This window comes from Carassius gibelio, chromosome B11 (assembly GCF_023724105.1).
Source record: "Carassius gibelio isolate Cgi1373 ecotype wild population from Czech Republic chromosome B11, carGib1.2-hapl.c, whole genome shotgun sequence".
NCBI classification, from domain to species: Eukaryota; Metazoa; Chordata; class Actinopteri; order Cypriniformes; family Cyprinidae; genus Carassius; species Carassius gibelio.
The window spans coordinates 21,801,942-21,823,172 of NC_068406.1; the positions used below are offsets into that span (position 1 = coordinate 21,801,942).

The 21,231-nt window shown below is 33.9% G+C and overlaps 1 protein-coding gene across 1 annotated transcript; it reads right to left on the bottom strand.

Annotated features, from left to right (window-relative positions):
- Nucleotides 1–1,278: 1,278 nt before the first annotated feature.
- LOC127967718 (homer protein homolog 3-like) lies at nucleotides 1,279–20,178 on the bottom strand. Its single transcript, XM_052568357.1, has 9 exons — nucleotides 19,778–20,178; nucleotides 16,747–16,903; nucleotides 16,492–16,623; nucleotides 11,977–12,084; nucleotides 7,591–7,727; nucleotides 7,037–7,193; nucleotides 3,829–3,939; nucleotides 3,015–3,095; nucleotides 1,279–2,444 (listed from the first exon to the last, which is right to left on the bottom strand). Exons 1-9 carry the CDS (start codon nucleotides 19,780–19,782, stop codon nucleotides 2,259–2,261), a joined length of 1,074 nt encoding a protein of 357 aa, XP_052424317.1. The 5' UTR covers nucleotides 19,783–20,178; the 3' UTR covers nucleotides 1,279–2,258.
- Between the last annotated feature and the right edge of the window lie 1,053 nt (nucleotides 20,179–21,231).

A 21,231-nucleotide genomic window follows, 5' to 3' on the forward strand; every position in this document is an offset into this window, starting at 1 on the left:
AAAAATAAATGTATTTGATATACATATTTCATACTAAGTATACTTAATAAATATACTTAATAAAATGCCATGCAATTGTACTTCCATTACAATAAACTGGTATACTTATAGTCTGCTAAATTGCAACTTATTTTGTACTTAATGCGCTTTAATAGTGTGGAAGTATTGCTGAAGTCCAATTAAAGACATGGTTAGTAGCTATATGTGCTAAAGTGGAACTATTGCAAGTATACTTTAGGTACACTATAAATATATAGCAAGTTTCATTAACATTTTTATCAGCAAGTCAATACGTAATAGATTTGAACTATACTTACTATGAAATAAATGAATTAGAAATATAATAATATTTTAATAGGGTAGGTTTAGGGTGAGGGGATAGAACTACAGTTTGTACAGTACAAAACTCATTCAGTAAATAGAAAGCCTGTTCTGACCTCACTGTATAGTACAGAATATAAAGGTTATTTCAGTACAGTATAAAATTCTTTTCTTGTTTTACTTAAATTCAATAATAACTTATTAGCATCAAACAATTTCTTTCAAATATTCAGTTACCTTTCTGCTCTTAGAAGTGTGAAGTAATTCGATTTAGAAGAGAACTTTCGCTGTTCAGTAGATGGCGCTATTGAGTTTCCCCAAAAAGTATTATGACAAATATCAAGACTTTTAAATATAAAACTAGGCTATGCATGTTTATCATGTATGACTAGGTATATTATTAGTTGCTAGTTATTTGTTTGCAAATGCTACTTAATATTCAATATTGTGCGTTAATCCAACAATATTCAAACATTTTGAACATGACCTATAATTTTAGGGTTTATTAGTTAATTAGAATTTATAGACCTCAATTTTCCCAAATTATTAATCATTAAAAAAGTAATATTATTGTAACAATACTAATTGAAATTATATGAGCTTCGCTAAACATAATTAAAACATTATATTTATTTATCATATTTCAGTGGATGAGAACTACCTTTATATTTTCCACCATATTTCAAAAGCCATGCATCATTTTACAGTGAAACATAACATTTCTTGCTTCTTAACAGTTAAAATTGGACCCCCACCCTTTTTTTTAATCATGCTTCAAAATGCACAATAATTATCATAATTAACGCAATCAGCACAGCAATTTATAGCTTCATTCATTTGCACTCCATGTGATGTAACTTAATAACAACGTTCCAAGTATTGTTATTTCTAAAGTATCATAAAGGCTATCTTAAGGGGTTTTATGGTTGCGAAAGAATGATTACATTACAGGACATATACACATGAAGCAAATACTTTTATTGTGAATTCATATAAAACCACAGGCAACAACAGGCGCACACCATAGAAAAATAGCATATGTGCAAATGTCTTTGAGGTTACAGGCCAAATGTCCAAGCAACGTCAAACGAAAGCAACAGTTAAAGTGAAAGGTCATGTTTTTAAAAAGAGGAAGAACTACTGAACTGTAACGCTTGGTATAAAGATGCATGCTGAGGTATTGCAAATGATAGTGGTCTATAAAAAGTGTTTTTCCTAAAGGGTTGTTGCATTTAGAAGTGCTAATGGAATCTTAACATTAAAGTACTCTGCAGAACTGCATTAGATTTAGAACTACCTACATATTTAGACTGCACCAAAAACCAGTGAAAATAATGAATAAATTAATTCATGAAAAAGATCCAGTTAACCATTCACGTTTGTTAGTGTTGTGTGCTTAGATTTCCCTGTTGGTCAATCGCAGAGCTCTGCATTAAGCAAACTTATGTGAAACTGTAAGCCAATAAATTGCTTAACATCCTAACAGAGACATGCTGGTGTCCGTAAAGAGTGAGATATTTTTATAATAACAATAATACTGATACATACATCAAACAGTAGATCATATCTACAGAACCGTCTGTTCAAAGCCTTATTCGTATTAGAAAACTGGTCACAACCAAATCACAGATCTTAATAATAATTTCAACTATATTGATTTTCTAGTACCAATAAACAAGTCTAAAAGAAGTTCTAGTCTGATTGATTTCAATCAAAACAGGCCCGGTTCTGTGTGTGAGAAACATCTGGAAACTTACACCCATGGCTCTCAGGAAGCAAATGTGTAATGAATGGGTCCTAAATTGAGTTACTTATCACATCTCTAGTTATTACTACCTGCTTGGTACATGAGGAACTGATGAGTTGTGCATCAAGGGAAGATTTCAGAGATCTCATCTACCTCATAATGACCCTGAACGTTTGTCTGAGCGCAGTGGTCATTTCTCCAGGAGCTTGGCTAGGTTCTGTCGCAGGTCGCTCAAGTTGCAGATCTTGACGTCTAAAGTTTCTATGACCTTCTGCATCGCGATCTCTGCCCTGCTCCGGGCATCCTGGGACGAAGCTAAAGCGCCCTCTGCTGATCGCACTCGTTTCTCCAACTCCGAGTTCTTCACTTCCAGATCCTAATGCCAAGACAAAATCTTCTTAAGTCACATAAAACTTATAATTTCTTAGTTATTTTAGGCTTTCAAGACCTCAAGTTTGCTCTACAGGAAATAGAAGACAAGCATATGGCAATACAAAGACCAAAACTAAAGCTATAGTAAAATCAAGAGGAAACAAATGTACAATGACGTTACAGAAATAATATTATAGAATTAAAGGTCACGATGAACATTAGAGTAGCATAATGAAAAAAGGCCATAAAAAAGCATTTCCTTGCTTAAAATAAATGTTAGCTATAAATGAAATAAATTATAAAAAACAAGCAAAGAAAAAAAGTTAAAAAAATAGTCATTTTAATTTGATTTGAACTATGTAATAAAATAAACTGAAATAAAGATACATTTACAGAACTAATAAAAACAGCAAAAAAGGAACTAAAATTAAAACATGAAAATATAAAAATGAAAGCTAATTCAAAATGCCAATAAAAAACTATAAATGATACTAAAATGAAAGTTTTCTGAAGCTAGTGAAAATACTTTAAATCTCTATTTTACTCGACTAAGAGTAAAGTTAAAGGAGTTTACCTGCATCCTTTGACAGGCTTCTTCCCTTTCTTTCTCCAGCTCAATTACATCTGGTTTCTTGCCTCGTAGAATACTTATTTCCTGTAATAACCATTTTTACTATAAATAAAGAATATTCTGTACCAAACTGCTCATCTTACAAGTAAATGCAAAAGTACTTCTATTTTGAAAATTCTTTGGTACAAAACTGACTTTAAATGGGCTGAAATATTTTAAATGTGTAATGTCTCATTACATACTAATTCACTGATCATGTTTAAGCAATTCTGTATCTCAGATTCATGAGTTCAGTTTTATGCATTGCCTTAGACCAGGATCACAATTTCAGTAATTATGCAAAGAAGTACTTATAGTAATTATGCACAAATAAGTGACTGCACTCTTAGTGTCACTAACACTAATTACTTAAGTACATCATGAGTATTAGTGGATGCAAATCAACACACACACAAAAAAAAAAATCAAATATTGTGAGAAAGGCCATATAAAATTAAGGAATTTTAGGCCATAAAAATTTGGTTTGGATTTTACATTTTGGTTGGACACACACACACACACACACACACACACAGCTAGAAGCCACATCACAGGGTGCCACTGTTTTTAAAATGCTCATAGATGATTCAGTTTGTAAATCAATTAGTTTATATTAAATAGACATTGCTAAAACAGCTTACAGTGTGGACATTATAACAGGATCGATCTATGGCCTCGACAACACGCCATAAGTGTCCAGCGTAGACATGCTCAAAAGATGGAGTTGGAGTCTGTAGCAGTGTCAGTTAGCACTGTAACTACATTAAGCAATCTTTACCTCATCTTTAGCTTTGATAAGAGCCTCCATCTCTGCAACAGTCTGGGAGAGCTCCTCGCTGGCCGTCTCGCTGGAGGCAGAAACCCCCCTCTGAGCCTCCAGCTCTGCCACCTGAAACACAAACCAACACAACACAGCTATTACAAGACTGTCATCAAACTCAGTCTCAGGCAAAACCCTCGCCCCACTGTAGACAACCATCAGAAAAAAAAAAACTACATTAAAAACATCTGCCAAGTATATATATCAAATACATTTTCAAATAGAATTAGTTTAATATTATGAAATATGAATGCAAAAATCTTTAGTTTAATATTATGAATGATTAATTCAAACATATCGTTAGTTAAATATATTACAAAATATTAAATCAGAAATATCATTAGTTTAATATAATGAAATATTAATTCATAAATGTCATTAATATGAAATATTCAATCATAAATATCATTAGATTGGTACTACGAAATATTAATTCAGAAATATAAGAAGGTTTTGACATTTAACTACTTGAACTAATTTAGTTTTTTTATATAATTGTCAAATTATTTAATCTTCTAAGAGATTTACCGACCTTGACACACACTCATGAGATCTCATCATGATATCATTTCCTGTTTCATGCTTTTTTCTGCATGCTGGCTGTATAACACAATGTTGATTTAATGACCAAAAAAGTTGTTCAAATATTAATATTTGAACAAAACTGCTTACTGCTTTTTTCTCTAAGAAACAATTATAAGACATTACGCCAAACTAATCAATAATTTATTTATTAGAAAATACCATCTGTACAAAGGATTTACATGCATTACTCCGAATCAGAATTTATATCTTTATACGTAACAAAAAAAATTTAAACTGAAAATTGTGGTTATTGCCAGGTTACATAAAGTATATATATATAAAAAAAAGGAAAAAACATCAATGTGGTCTCAGACCTTTGGACCCCACTAAACAAACAACAACAAAACAACAACAGCAAAACAAAACAAAAACAATGCTGTAGAAACTACCATATTTTTCGGACTATAAGTCGCATCCGAGTATAAGTCGCATCAGTCCAAAAATACGTCATGACGAGGAAAAAAACATATATAAGTCGCATTTATTTAGAGCCAAGAACCAAAAGAAAACATTACCGTCTCCAGCCGCGAGAGGGCGCTCTATGTCTTCAGTGTAGACTACAGGAGCACTGAGCAGCATAGAGCGCCCTCTCGCGGCTGGAGACGGTAATGTTTTCTCTTGGATCATGTCAAATTAATTTTGATAAATAAGTCGCACCTGACTATAAGTCGCAGGACATGAAAAAAAGTGCAACTTATAGTCCGGAAAATACGGTAAATAAAATGCCACACGATTCCATGATTTAGCATCGCATCTTCAGATATTACAGTTCACAGGAAACACTATCTCATGGAAAAGTAAAGCGGGTCATTGCTGCACTGTAGCTTTTAGCGCTGTCACAACTCAGAGCTATTTTTCAGTTCGTGTGAGGGAGAAACTTAGTGGTCTCAGTTTCCCCACGGTCATTTGTCTTCCCTCTGTTCGGGACAATGAAGGCGTATTGTCTTTTCCTATAAATATCCGTCTGCACGCTCTCTGAAGACCTGAACTACATACGTTACCTGCTTGATGTTTGCTTCAGTACACAGAACAGAATCCTTTATGTGGGATTATATAAAACTGCTGAATTGAGTTCAGTTTGCTTGAGCAAATGCTAAAACTAATTGCTAACACACGAGAACATCTCACTGTGGATCTTATTCTTATGTGGTCCTCAAAAAAGCAGTCGTTTGTAATACAAATAGTTTTGTATTAGCTTTCTGAAATTGTGTTTAAATATGCAAATAAAGGATTATCTGATTAAATATGCAGTAATTTGAATAGATAAAAAAAAAATCTGAACCCAAGTTCAAAATATTTGTTTCATTTTGCTAACACATTATAGTCAAAGGTTTTGACGGAGGGTGATATCCTGTAGTTTAATAGGAGCACATCTGCAATATAGCAGCAGACACAGAGTGAGCTGCTGCAAGGAAAGAGCATAATCCAATCTGTCCTAAACACAAGACAGGAATTATATTAAGGGCTTTAAAATAACTCTGAAGATATAGTTAACACATGTAGTAGATGCTCTGACAGGCCTCTTGCACGGTTTAATGCGTTTGAGATGTGCTGGTTTCATCAGTGCATGACTTATATTTCACATGTATATATTCTCCATCTGTAAATATCAGAAAGTCATGGATATATTTCTGAACGAGCATCACCATGCGCAATGCATGCCAAACAGAAAGAGTGCAGTAATTATGACAAAAACATATATTTTGCTAAAATACTTGTTGTTGGACAATAAATGTGCCATAAGTTTAAACCTATAATTAAATGTATTTATATGATAGCACTAACTATAAAGTGTCTGGAATGGGGATAATCAAAGCAGCCGAATACAATTAGGCTATGCTTTTTTTTTTTTCGTTCTTAGTTTAGTGAGTTTTTCATTATTTGTGTTTTTAGATTCTAATGTTACAATGATATAATGTTATGTGATCTTAACCCTTTTTTGCACATAATTTACAGCACAGTCTACATGGCTAGGTATGTTTTCATAATCTTTAATAAGTACATTGAGTACATTAAGTCCAAAAAATTAAAATAAATAATACTGAGATATAATTTTTTTTTTTGGCCATACTGCTCAGCCCTAATAAATATATAAATACACAAAAACCAACACCAATCTGTGTATAAATAAAACAAACATCTGCTGTATGTGAGCGCTAATGAAGTGGAGATTTCTGAAAAAAAAAGCTAATTTTGAGAACACATCTTTCAAAATTAAGTAATGTAATTCAAATTAAAAGGATAAAGCATAATAGAATTAGAAGCAAAATGGCCTAAAATCTCTGCAGTGCCTGAGAAAACGAAGGTTTTGCCTCCACTCCTAAAAATAAGATTCTGTAAAGTTGCTTTTTAAAGGTTCAATGAAGAACCTTTAACATCCATGCAACATTTCCATAGTACAAAAGATTGTTTAAAGTGGACAAAATATTCTTTAGATTATTAAAGGTTCTTCAGATTACCAAAAAAGGGTTCTTTTAATAACTGTTCTCTAAAATGGGTTTTCTATGGCATCTCTACAAAAATGAACCCCAGGCTTATTTTCAAGAGTGTAGTGTCTTTTATTGTCTTTAACGTTCCTCACCTGCTCTCGTAGGCGAACGGTTTCTTCCTGATACTCGGCTAATTGTTTTTTCCATTGATCGATGCTGCTGTTAGCTTCATGAAGAGCGGCCACCAGTTTAGCATTGCTGTCCCGAAGAGAAAACAGCTCGGCCTCCGGGTTTCTCTCACATATCGACCTGTGGATAAACCAACATCTGGGTTTCAATTATGTTTCGGTCCTTCCTTCTGGAAGCTGAGGCAAAGACAAATTTCATCGAACGGTAGCAGATGGTAAACGCTGAGTTTTGAAATGTCATTTCTTTTGTGTTACCTTTATAACAAGAAAATCTGAAACAAGCTGTGTGCAAAAGATCACTGAAGTCCCTTGCCACATTTCAGATTTAAATAAGCCTGTTTTAACAGCTTCTTAAATCTCGTCTTATTTAATTCCTGAACACTGTGGCTTTGTGATGTTTTCAGCATTGGTGTATTCAATGTTGTGTTTTATGGTGATGTACATCTTGATGTAATGTTTTATATTAGATATCACGAACAGGAGATTTGACAGGTAACATGGATATCTGAATGTTTTACCCTTCAGAAAGCATCTTCCTCATCTGTTCTTTCTCTGAGGATTCCTCCATATCAGCACTCTTGCTGCGAAACAACTTGTCCTCACTGGAGCCATTGACACCAAGCAATGGAGGAGACTGACGGTCCTCACACAGCACCTGAAAGACAATATTACCATTCATTAATGCTTTTGCTTTTGATTGACACCCAGGGTGCATTTGTGCTCTCAAAAATACAGTAAAAACACTAAAATTGTGAAATATTATTACAATTTAAAAAAGAGGTTTAATATTGTAATATATTTTAGAATTAAATTTATTCCTGTGATGCAAAGCTGAATTTTTAGCATCATTACTCCAGTTTTCAGGGTCACATGATCCTTCAGAAATCATTGATATGCTGCTAAAAAAAAACACACACACACACAAAAAAAACAATATTTTTTCTTATCAATGCTAAAAGCGGTTGTGCTGGTTAATGTTAATTCAGAAACCATGATATAATCTTACTCATATTTTTGGGGTATGTGTGTGTTTATTGGATACAATAGTATCCAGAAGTGAAAGCGAAAGGATTCTATTTCAAATAAAAGCTGTTCTTTTGAACTATATATTCATCAAAGAATCTTGAAAAAAAAAATTCCACAAATATTTACCAGCAAAAATTTATAACAATCATAATAATAACAACCATTAATAACTGAAGACTTATAATAATTGATCTTGTGACATTGAAAACTATAGTAAAATTACATTTGAAAATATATATATAACATTATAAAACTGTTAGTTCCGGTCCTTGATTCTGAGGAGCTACACTGTTTGGCAGAAAAATAATAATAGAAAAATGCAACCTTGGGGAGCATAAGAGACTTTTTTCAATAACATTCAATAAACCATAAATAATAAACTATACCATTCAGTAAATGTTAGGGTATCTCAACCACATCATAAAAATAACAACCAGTTCTTACAGAATTTTTATATCAGTGCAACATAAATTAGTAGATATTTACAACATCCTATATATACAAAATGTATGAAATCTCTACTCCTAAATACCACTACTGATATAGTGTTGAAATGTCCACATTTAATGAAAGACTATCATCTCATGGTTCAACAATATTATATATATATATATATATATATATATATATATATATATATATATATATATATATATATATATATATATATATATATATATATATATATATATATATATATTTTTTTTTTTTTTTTTTTAAGAACTTTTTAGTCTCATCAGGTGAGAAAATGAGCATGGCATGAGGCAACATATGGCATTGTTCTTTGATTCAGATTCAAAAGGACATCAGTTTATTGATGAGACTTGAGAAAACCAGAACAGTGCTTCTGGAAGAACTGGGATCTTTTGCTTATTCTCTATTACAGTATGTTGTGCAGTTTCAAACACGTCCAGTGTTTCTGTGCAGCGGCACACACTTGCTCTCAGAAAAGCTTGTATAATTCATCAAGCTCACACTCGGCATTCCCCAAAGGAAGACTCAGGCCGATGACTGGTTTACTTTCTCTACAGTGGTTCATATGGAGTTTGAGGTGGAGCTTTCTGTGTGTTTAATATGTTTAAAAGTAGAGCAAGAGGAATCAGAGACACGACATCTTCACTGCATAGTCAGTGTCTCGGGAGCTCCATTCCTTCAATAATGCATCTTGCAGATTTCTACATTCCTCTCTTATCGTGAGCCTATGTCAAACTGTAGAAAAGTGATACTGGACTTTAGATACTGGACTTTTTCTAATTAAACCACCTCAATCTTCCCCAAAATATCATTCAAGGCTCATGTTTGATGAGCGCTGCTGAAACAGGAAGTTGGAGCAGGACATGATGAATGGCTCTTCTTTTTTTTAATGATTTAATACTAATTTAAAATTAAAAGGTTAAATGAAATCAGTCTAGTTAGTGCAGAAGATATTAGTGGTACTAGTGTTACTTTAATATTGTTATTAATATACTATTTTAATCATTTTTTTATATTTTGGACCAGCTTTTATTTTTAGATTTTTCGTTTTTGTAATTTTATTGAAACAGGAGGAGGAGATAATAGTGGTAATAGTGTTATTTTAGCATTATTATTTATTTACTATTACAGTATTTATAGTTTTTTATTTTAATTCCAGTTATCAAAACAGGAAGTTCGAGCAGGTTGGACATATTTTATTATTATTAGTATTATTAGTATTTAAAGTCAATACTTTAGGTATTAGTGGGAGGGGTGTATTTTTTGTATCATTATTTGTATACTATTATTGTATTTATTAATATGCTTTTACTTTTATATTTTCAGTTGTCAAATTTTTTTTATATTTTCATATATTGTATTGTTTATAAATATATTTTGTTTTTATATTTATGCCTTTTAGTTTCTATTTTAGTTTAGGTTTTTGTAATTTTGTTATGTCCTTTTATCATTTTTATTAGTTTTGTTGTTAAAAGTATTTATATTTGGCTCTATTTTTATTTCAGTTTCAGTATTATTACTTTTCATATTTTTAAATAGTTTCCAAGGTTTTAGTTTTTCTTCTAATATTACTATTTTATTTCATTTAACAAAAACAAAAACCCTGAGTGGGTGTATTTTTTTTATAAACATTTATAGATTTTGCCAAATGGTTCCTGTACAAACTGGGATGAAAGCAGAAACGTCATCTTCCAGGCAGTGTTTTATATCCTGCTAAATGCATACATTTAATTTAATTTTTTAATTTAAAAGACATCAAAAGAAAGAAGATATAAGCATTCATTAATTACTGTAATCACTCATACTTGAAGAGTTGGACCAAAAACATCAGTGTTAACACGGGCAAGTAGAAGTACTTTCAGTCATGCTTTACGTTTTTTCCTCAGCATCACTGATGACATCATAGACAGTGGCAGCTTTAATAGGCTGCATTCACACTAATCCACATCTGTATCGACATATCAGATGTTTTGTCCAGACCGTTTACACATTAATTTTGTATCATAAAGTATTCAGAGATGCAAGTGCATTTAACCGCAGCCGTGACCTTCAGCACAAACAAACACAAAACGCACATGAAGTGACATAAGACGTCTATAATCGATTATGGTCTATTACTGTATTGATGCATAATCATCCGCATCCAATGCAGTGATTCATTCTGACACCCCTAAAGGCAACATACACTTTCTTGCAAAAGGGTTCAATGCTCTGACAAAACGAACCATCTAAAACATTCCTTGGCATGCGAGAGACATTCACTGATGTTTCGCTATTAAAAAAGCCATTATATAAACAGAATACCTGATTCGCCCAGAAAGCTCTTAGAAGCAGACACACATTAGGATTCAGTGATCAAAGAGTGCATTATTCTGTTTCACTATTTATATACTTCCATTCTTCACGAAAGACCCCAAAAACACTTTATTAATTAATAAGGGCAGCATTATTCAGCACACACGGTTGCTGTTTTGAACTCTGAACACTCAGGTTTGATTAAATAATGAATAGCTCTCAGTCAGTGGCCTGTTTCATGTGCTCTAAAGAGACACGTCTGAACGCAAAGAGCTCATGGGACGAAAAGCCTGTCATGGCCATTAAACCACTACAGAATACTGTATGTGGGCTCACAACACATCAAGCATTTTGCCTTACCATTAATGGGTAAGATAATCAGTTTTAAACCAGCCTTGTATCGTAACAATGTCAGTGGTATAAGTAAATAAACAATTGGTATTATTTTTCTGTGTTACCTGCACTAAGATATCAATGTTTATTTGTCAGCTAACATATGCCAAAAAAAAAATAAAAGAAAAAAAGTCATAAAAATATTATATACTGTATTAATATTTTTTCTGCTTTCACTGACAGATCTTTTTACCAACATCAGTTCTGATCATAACCTACCATATATATTTTTTTTACATTTTCAGGATTTTAACCCTTTAAATGCCAGTTTGTTAACATAATGCCAATGTGTTCATTTTAATAAATAACAAAAACACATACAAACCTTTGTAGAATTCACAAATGTAATCTAAAAAAAAAAACAATTTAAGGCCTTGCTGGCATAATCAAAACCTGAACAAAGAATGCATGATATTTTGATTTAATGGTGCTGAGATTAAATACTGCAATTTTAATGGCTTTCAATTCATTTGTTTCCTTTTTTCCTTTTTCCTTTAAGTCTCAAATGTAAGTATTTCTTGTAAAAATAAATAAATAAAAATATTATATATATATATATATATTTTTTTTAGATTGCAGTTAATGGGAAAGAGGTTGGGCACTGTCACAATACAAAACAAACATTACATTTTAATCACTGCATTTTGTTAGTGTACTGCTTTCAGTCACACTTCTGAAAGGTTTAGCTGAAGTTAAATATGAGTTACTGTGCTTACCTGTGGAGAAGAGATGTTTAGGGCAGGACTCAACAGCTCAAACTTCTCCTGTGATTTATCCCGGACGAGCCGCGCAGACTCTTTAAACTCTTTAAACTGCTCCGAGAACTGCAGAGACAATTACAGAGAAAACCTTCATAGTAACTTTATCACATCTTTTTAACAAATGTATAGAAATTAGTTACAAAAGCCATTATATATTTGCAATAAATATGTGGCAAAACGTTATTGTTAGCCATGACTTTCACTTTCAAGAATTTCACTTAACATTACATAATTAATACACATACATGACCTCTTGCTTTATGTTATGGAAAAAAAAAATCCAAATTTGGCCTGTCATAAATACTGGTTAACCCACAATATTTCTCATTTAAGGTGATGAAAACATGCTTGCAAAGTTTTGCCACTCTCAAGTGTTCTCAGGAAATGTGTATAAATGCCAGACTCCTTTATCTGAAGAAATGTACACTGCATTAAAACCATGGTGTACATTTTATCAGTTCTAGCATAGTAATTTTGCTTGGAATCAAACCCAAGATCTTGGCATTGCTAGCACTACTGCTAGACTGCTTGAGCTTCATGAAAGCATACAATTAAATTAATTAATTAAATTTTTTTACAATTATTTACAAAACATTCTAAAAACATTAAGAAAAAATTATATAATTTTAATTGTGAAATACAGTTTACAATACTGTTTATAACAATCATCAACATTTTTTAAATAGTTTATATATGCACACACACATACAGGTGCATCTAAAAAAATGTGAATATTGTAAAAAAAAGTTTTTTTTAACATTTAAAGTTAAACTTTCAGATATTCTAGATTAATTACATGTAAAGTAATACATTTCAAAAGTTAATTTGTTTTCATTTTGATGATTAGAGCTTACAGTTAATGAAAGTCAAAAATTCAGTATCTCAGAATATTAGAATATTTCAATTTGAGTTTCATTAAATGACCATCCCTACAGAATAAATTACTAATCTCTTGTTCTTTGAAACCATAATAATGTGGAAGACAATGGTCCAGAAGACAATCATTGACCCCCCTCCACAAAGAGGGTGAGTCACAGAAAGTCATTACTGAAAGGTTGGCTGTTCACAGAGTGCTGTATCAAAGCATAGTAAATGCAAAGTTGACTTGAAGGAAGAAACTGGGTAGGAAAAGAGGCAAAAGCAACAGGGATCAGTGCAAGCTTGAAAAAACTGTAAAGCAAAGTGATTCAAGACCTTGGAAGAGCTTCACAAGGAGTGGACTGAAGCTGGAGTGCATCAAGAGTCACCACACTCAGACATCTTCAGTGGCTACCAAGCCACTTCTGAAACAGAAACAACAACAGAAGCATCTTACCTGGGCTTAGGAGAAAAAAAGAACAGGATTGTTGCTCAGTGATCCAAAGTCCTCTTTTAAGATAAAAGTACATTGTGCATTTATTTTGGAAACCAAGGTCTGGAGGAAGAGTGGACAGGCACAGAATCCAGGCTCCTTGAAGTCCAGAGTGAAGTTTCCAAAGTCAGTGATTTTCTAATATTATTAGAGAATGTGAATATTTTCTAATATCATTAGAAAATAGGGGATTAGACGGATGTACGGTTACTTCCTCTACAGTCAAAAATCTGGTTGTTATATTAGACGGCAACTTGTAAACAATGTTACAAAACAATATTTCAAAAACAGCATTCTTCCATGTTTGAAACATTGACAAGCTACGAAATATGTTACCTGTTTCTGATGCAGAAAAGCTAGTTCATGCCTTCATGACCTCTAGACTGGACTATTGTAATGCACTGCTAGGTGGTTGTCCTGCATCCTCAATAAACAAGCTACAGGTAGTCCAAAATACAACGGCTAGAGTCCTTACCAGGTCAAGAAAATATGATCATATTACCCCTATTTTGCAGTCTCTGCACCAGCTACATATTAAAGGGTCAGTTCTCACGAGAATAAAAGATTTTTCCATGTTCTACTCACCCTCGAAGCATCCTATGTGTGTGTGACTTTCTTCTTTCAGAATAATCCAATCGGGAGTTATATTAAAAATTCTCCTTGCTCTTCCAACCTTTTAAATAGGGCTAAGCAGGTGTTTGTTGTCAATACTTCAGAATACGTGAAATAAATTGTGCGCATCTGTAATAAAACGTTCCTCAGACGGCTCCGGGTCAGCAGACGTTAGAATTTTTATTACGTTTGAAATCTGGATATTTATCTTTGAAAAACACATGGAAATATTACCACTCCACTCACATTCTGCTTGGAAGAGCAAGGACATTTTATATAACTCCGACTGGATTATTCTGAAAGAAGAAAGTCACATACACCTAGGATGCTTCGAGGTTGAGCAAAACATGGATGAATTTTCATTCTCGGGTGAACAAACCCTTTAAGTTCTGTATCAGTTACAAAATATTATTAATTACCTACAAGACCCTTAATGGTTTAGCTCCTGCATACCCAACTAGTCTTCTACCACGCTATAATCCATCACGCTCGCAAAAAGGTCACAAACATCTAGAAAACACAAGACTTTTGGTAGTACCTATAGCAAAGTCCACTAAAGCAGGCAGAGCCTTTTTGCATTTGGCTCCCAGACTCTGTGATGGCCTTCCTGATAATGTTTAGACACACTCTCTTGGTTTAAATCTATATTAAAAACACATCTCTTTGGCCAAGCATTCAAATCTTGTACTGCAGTTATATCTGATCACGTATGTGCAGTATTATTCTTTAGCATGGGTTAAACAAATTAATTTTACTTGGTTGGAACAGCAGCAATGCTAATTATGTCTCTATTTGTTTTTCTGTTTTTGCCAGAACTAGGAATTACACAAGCTTCAGTCTGGATCCAGAACATCTGAGAAGAGATGATGCCAACCCCTCAGAGGACCTCAGATGATGCCAACCCTGAAACAACATCCAGAACTACCAAATTTTGCTATAAGTTTGATTGCATCATATAATAATTGCTGTTAATAATGTTCATCGTCTGTTTGATTATGTCTTTAATTGATTTTTCCGTACATTCCTGCCATATGTACGTAAACTGACAGTCAGCACTGATAAGCTACTACTAAACATTGTAGAAACTCAGTTTTCTGTAAAGTGGCTTTGCAATGATTTGTATTGTAAAAAGTGCTATACAAATAAACTTGAAATGTTAAATGAACTGCATAATTTGGGGTGCTGTAACGTCTACTAATGTTGGTCCATTGTGTTTTATCAAGTCCAAAGTCAATGCAGCCGTCTTCCAAGAGATTTTGGAGCACTTTTTGCTTCCATCTGCTGACAAGTTTTATAAAGATGCTGATTTCCTTTTCCAGCAGGACTCCACCAGCCCAAAGTGACAAAAGCACTTCCAAGTGGTTTGCTGACTATGATATTACTGTGCTAGACTGACCTGAAGCCCATGTGGAATCTATGGGATATTTTCAAGAGAAAGATGAGAAACAGTGGATCCAACAATACAGACGAGCTGAAGACTCAATAATGCCTCGACAGAGCCATGCCACTCCTCACTGATGCTGGAGCCCTGACCAAATATTGAGTGCATAAATGAACAAACTTTAAAAGAACAGAGCTTTTCTGTTCTGCAAATCCTTTTTTTTTTTTTTTGATTGATCTTTGGAAATATTCTAATATTTTGAGATACTGGATTTTTGACTTTCATGAGTTGTAAGCTCTAATCATTAAAAAAATAAAAAAAAATAAACTTCACATGTTAGTAATCTAGAATATATGAACGTTTCACGTTTTTAAAAAAGTTACAAAAAAAACAATATTCTAATTTTTTGAGATGAACCTGTTTTTATATATATATATATATATATACATACACACACACACACATATATATATATATAGAGAGAGAGAGAGAGAGAGAGAGAGAGAGAGAGAGAGAGAGAGAGAGAGATGTTAATTTGAAGCACAAATATTTATAATTTCATTTTTTTATGTACTTTTTGTATTCTAATAAATTAAATAATTTGGCCTGTAATTTGGCCTTGTATTCATTTATCAAAGACACACATTTCAAACATTTTTATTGCTCCACTAATGATTTTGAAAGCACTCTCAAATATTTAAACTTGGGATCTCATGTGCCCCTAGTGGAAAACATAAGAATCAAGTCAAACACATAAATATCAATCCATTATCTTGTTTATTTTTACAATTTATGTTGTTTTTGTTATTTTTTTAAATGCAACATTCCTATTAAGCATGAAGGGACACTCAACCACGTGCCATTTCAAAGCTGTAAGAATGTCTTTCTTTTTCTGAACACAAAAGAAAATATTTTGAAGAATGTGGGTAAACAAACAGACGATGGTAGCCGCTGACCTTCATAGCGTTTTCTTCCATTCATACTATAGAAGTCTATGGCTATATCTTCAACAGTTTGGCTCCCCACATTCTTCAAGACATTATATTTTGTGCACAACAGAAGATAGATGATGACATTTTTGAGTGAACTATCAATTTAATAAAACTGTTCTTCAACATGCATTTACCTGCTGAAGCTGCTGCTCCGTGGCAAACCCAAGGCCATACACTGTGTTGGCCCTGCTGTCTGCCCACTGGCCAAACTTCTGTGACGTTTTCGTGAAGGTCATATTAGGTGTAATGGTGCTGTTAATAATCGCCTTCATTAGAGCAAAACACAAGGATACCACCTTTTAATAAAAACAACAACAACAGCATCTTTTGATAAAAACAAAACGGCATGAACAAAACGGAGTTGGACGACCGTAGATGAGGTCTCTCACCTTAGTGCCCCCTACGCTGATAATGCGATACACGCTCCTGGCGGCATCATAAAAGAAGGACACGGTGACGGCGTGTTTGCTGGCCGGAATCCAATTTCGTTTAGTGTCCGGGTCAATTTGGAAGACGTGCGCCTTCAAGCTGAATAGTGGCTGCTCCCTTCCAAGAAAAAAAAAAATATATATATATATATAGCAGCAATTTTTATGTTTTATTATGCCCTAATCAAACACAATGTGATAAATGCGATACAAATTGACACTAATATTACAAGGTTTGGTATTGGTTAATACTTTGATTTTTAAATGCTTAAAAGGATGTTTCTTATACTCACCAAGGGTGCATTTATTTTTTGCATCATTATTCCAGTCTCAGAAATCATTATAATATGCTGATTTGCTGCTCATTATAAATGTAAAACTTGTGCTGCTTCATATTTTCATAGAATCCGGATTCTGTTTTTTTGATGAATAGAAAGTTCAAAAGAAAAGCATATTTTGTATTATTTTGTAGCATTATAAATATCTTCTTTACTGTAAATTTTGATCAATTTAATGCATTTATGATTAATATAAATATACAACTCTTTAAAACAAAAAAAACTTTGTGTACATGCATGCATTTTTCACATTTTTCTCCAACACGATACAGTTCATTAAAACTAAATAATTTACGAATTCATCATTAAAAGTTTTCTCTCATGGGATAAAAAGAATATATATATTTTTTTTTTTTGTGTGTAAAGTAAAAGCCAATGGGGTCTTTGTTTAACCACTGACTTTCATTGTATGGATAAACAATACACTGAGAAATTTCTAAAAATATCCTGTGTTCTGCTGAAAACAGAAAGTCAACTATCCCTTTAAAATCACTAGATTCAAAGTGCTCTCAAGTGTAGATTCAAACTCTGGGTCCATCAATCTTTCCTGAATGAAACCTCCAGAGGCCAAAGTGACACTCTGGCATTCTGGGAAGGTTATCTAGGACAGAACTCCTCCGGAAAAGGCTGTGCAGGTGCTCCATGCAGAAACTGTTTATTAAGCACTTCTGTTGCACAGTATGGTATATAAAAAGTGCTCCACTCCAACTTCTACAGTAATTTCACACTGCAGCCAATGTCTTCGTTCCGAGACCAAGCCTCCTGGATAGTTCCCAAGACCCCATTGCATTCTTTTATGCCTCTTAGTTAAAAGACTGAATCAAATCCTGCAAATACTGAAAGCAGGAACAGCAGACCACATAATAAACAAAACAGAAAAGAGACAAGTCTTTCTGTCAAGGAGAAGTCACCTGCTGGGTAATAGCATGCTGTTCTAACATTTCTCATCTGATTTATGTGATCTCTGACCCAATTAAAGAAATCTCCAATAGCGCCAAATGTATTTACAGAGTGCCATTCGAGCCCATCTGAGAGCAGCCCATTTCAGTTCATTTTCCTCGCCTGCACAGAAGTGATTTTGAATCCATGTCAACAAAGCCAGCCTACCATGCACCATCAAACATGCATGTTTAAACTGTTTATTTCTGCAAAACGAATGCATAGTATCATGACTAGGTGACCTACGAGCTCTTTATATATCATTGCATCTTTATCTAAATGCAATATGAAGTCACACAAGACTTTTACTACGAGACAGTGGGAAAGACAAGTAAACTTTCACACAAGTATTCACCTAAATTGTGTTTTTTATATGAGAAAAAATTATCAATCAAAAAAATTATTTACTATATGAGAAATATATTTCAATCAAAAATCTATATTTTGCCTCAATTAAAGTAGCCCCTACTGTGTGACAGCTTAATTTAGGCTAAATTTGCAAACCTGTTACCCATTTGCTATAGGTTTTTTTCTTTTTTATATGCATACATATTTTCTATTAAAATTTAGTGGTTTTTGCTACAGTTTACCACACTTTGGTAACAGGATAGCAAAAAATTCAAAGCGTGCAGAAAATGATGAGACAATCAAAGCAGCGAAATATAATTTCTTCCGTATCGTGACGTAACATACATGTTGAAAAAAAGAAAACATTATATAACAAAAACTTAAAGGAACCAATGGCTAATTGACGTCACGGCTCTAGCACTCTGTAACTGGAGAACTATGTTAAAAAAATTAAAAAGTAGAAAATGAAAATATATATAAACTATTCACAATTACCAAAATGCATTTTTAAAAGACTGTAAAATTTAATTTCATGTTCACTTACAGCAGTTTTACATAAAACCTTTGTGACTAGTTGACTATCAAGATTTTCGGAATACCACCTTTCACTAACCTTTTTTTTTTTTTTTTACATTTTAAAATTAATTTTTTATTTTGTTTGTTTTGTTCCTTATTCGTGGAAAGTAACACAGAAATATATCAGTTTCAGCCTGTCACGGTTATTTTTCTCAGTAACAATCATGAATGTTGAACAGAGTGAGGTGATTATGGCCTTCCTGGCGTTCCATAGTTGAACTGGAACAAATGCACAGCTGTAAAATCTGGAGAATGGTAACATTTACAATGCGACATGCATCTATTTAATCACAGAAAGCATTAATAATGCATTAATTTACAAAAACGGCCACCAAAGACTTCACAAAACTAAATATTTTACAATCATATTGATGGGAATAAAGAGAAATCCTTCACATAATCAGAGATGCGAGACAGTGACTTAAAATCCAGCGAGCCTCCTAACAAGTAGACAACATTTTGCCAATTGAAGGCACGTGCAGCATTTTTTGGGCATGACTTTGGTCATTCTCAGCTGACTCGAAACGGACAATGATGACTAACGTTAATTCTGCTATCTAGTTAGACAGCGCAGTAGATGTTGAGACACAGCAGGAATGTGAGCTCGCGTCCGCCTTTTCCAAACTTACGCCGTCCAAAAATAGTGATCCAAACTAAAGTTACACTGAATCTACAACTGACACACACTAGTAAGTGTTAGCTCTACAGCTTCAAAAAGAGGTTATCAGCGCTGTACAAACCCAATCGTCGTGGCTTTTCTGGCATTTGTAATAAACGGAGAGCGAACTCACCCCATTTTCACACACGAAACGTTAAATCAGTGAAATGCAATCACTTTCGGTCCAGTCTCTCCTGTGTATGCGATAACCATACAGCAATGTAAGTCTCAAAACAGTTGTTGTGCTTTGTTTGCTCCGTTATGGAGTGTATTTATAGAAACGGAGCTCTCCTTTGTCTTGTCTCTCTATTTGGTCTCGGTTTTTCGTCCTCATAGTCCTTTAGTTCCTCTCCGACGGTCGCGTTATCTCCACGCTTCTGAAAAGCACGAAAGCGTGCAGCTCTGTTCTTCTGTTTCGCCGACTCCTCATAGTCAGATTTCTCAAGTAATCTGGAACCCCTGAGCTCTACAGTGTTCACTCATATTGACCCCCTCGACTCCCGCGTGCTGTGATCTGTTGCCCCCTGCTGGCCGCGAGACGCACGAGACCCTCACACTGAAGCTGGACGCTCTTATGTCCAACCACCGCTTTATCAAGGACTCCATCAAACTCCAACAAAATGCTGTTTTATGAATCTAATAATAAAATCTATCTATCTATCTATCTATCTATCTATCTATCTATCTATCTATCATCTTTTGGTCTATCTATCTATCTATCTATCTATCTATCTATCTATCTGAGGAAGTTAAACTTGCCACAGGAGCTGCTGAAACAGTCTACTCAGCCGTCATTGAGTCTGTACTTTGTACTTCAATAACTGTCTGGTTTGGTTCAGCAACAAAATCAGACATCAGAAGACTACAGAGAACTGTTCGGACTGCTGAAAGGATTATTGGTGCTCCCCTGCCCACCTTTCAAGAACTGTATTTATAGTGAGGAAAAGGGCTCAGAAAAACACTCTGGATCCCTCACATCCAAGTCACCCCATCTTTGAACTTTTGCCATCTGGTCGGCGCCTCAGAGCCGCAAACACCAGAACAGCAAGGCACAAGAACAGTTTCTTCCCCCAGGCAATCTACCTCATGAACAGTTAAATGTTCCCCACTTATGCAAAAAAATGTGCAATATCCTTATATTTATTTGTTACCCCTCCATCATAGTACACCCTTGCATCTTATTCAATCCTATTCCATTATCATTTATAGCACAATTGTGTCTTATTTTTTTGCCTATATATATATATATATATATATATATATATATATATATATATGTGTGTGTGTGTGTGTGTGTGTCACGTGAGGCGACACAGAAAACAGGGAGAGCTCCAATTGCAGGTAAGCAGTTTATTATAGGCCAAATCCGAAGGGGTAAACAGCCCAGGAAGGGTCAAAACCAGAATATCCAACATAAACAAGACGTGGAGGCAAGGCAAGGCAAGGCAAGGCAAGGCAAGGGTTGACGGACCTGTAAGACGCAAAGACATTAGACAAGGACAGAAACAACCCAGGTATTTAAAGACAAGTGCAAACGATGTAAGTGAAAACAGCTGAAAACAATGAACAGTGACGATAAGGGGAAGT

Bases quoted from the DNA above. Each gene is read 5' to 3' on its own strand.
- LOC127967718 (XM_052568357.1), bottom strand. The intron at 3,096-3,828 runs GTAAAGATTGCT...TGGTTATTACAG, and splicing joins TTATCAAAGCTAAAGATGAG to GAAATAAGTATTCTACGAGG. The intron at 2,445-3,014 runs GTAAACTCCTTT...TCTTGGCATTAG, and splicing joins AAGCCTGTCAAAGGATGCAG to GATCTGGAAGTGAAGAACTC.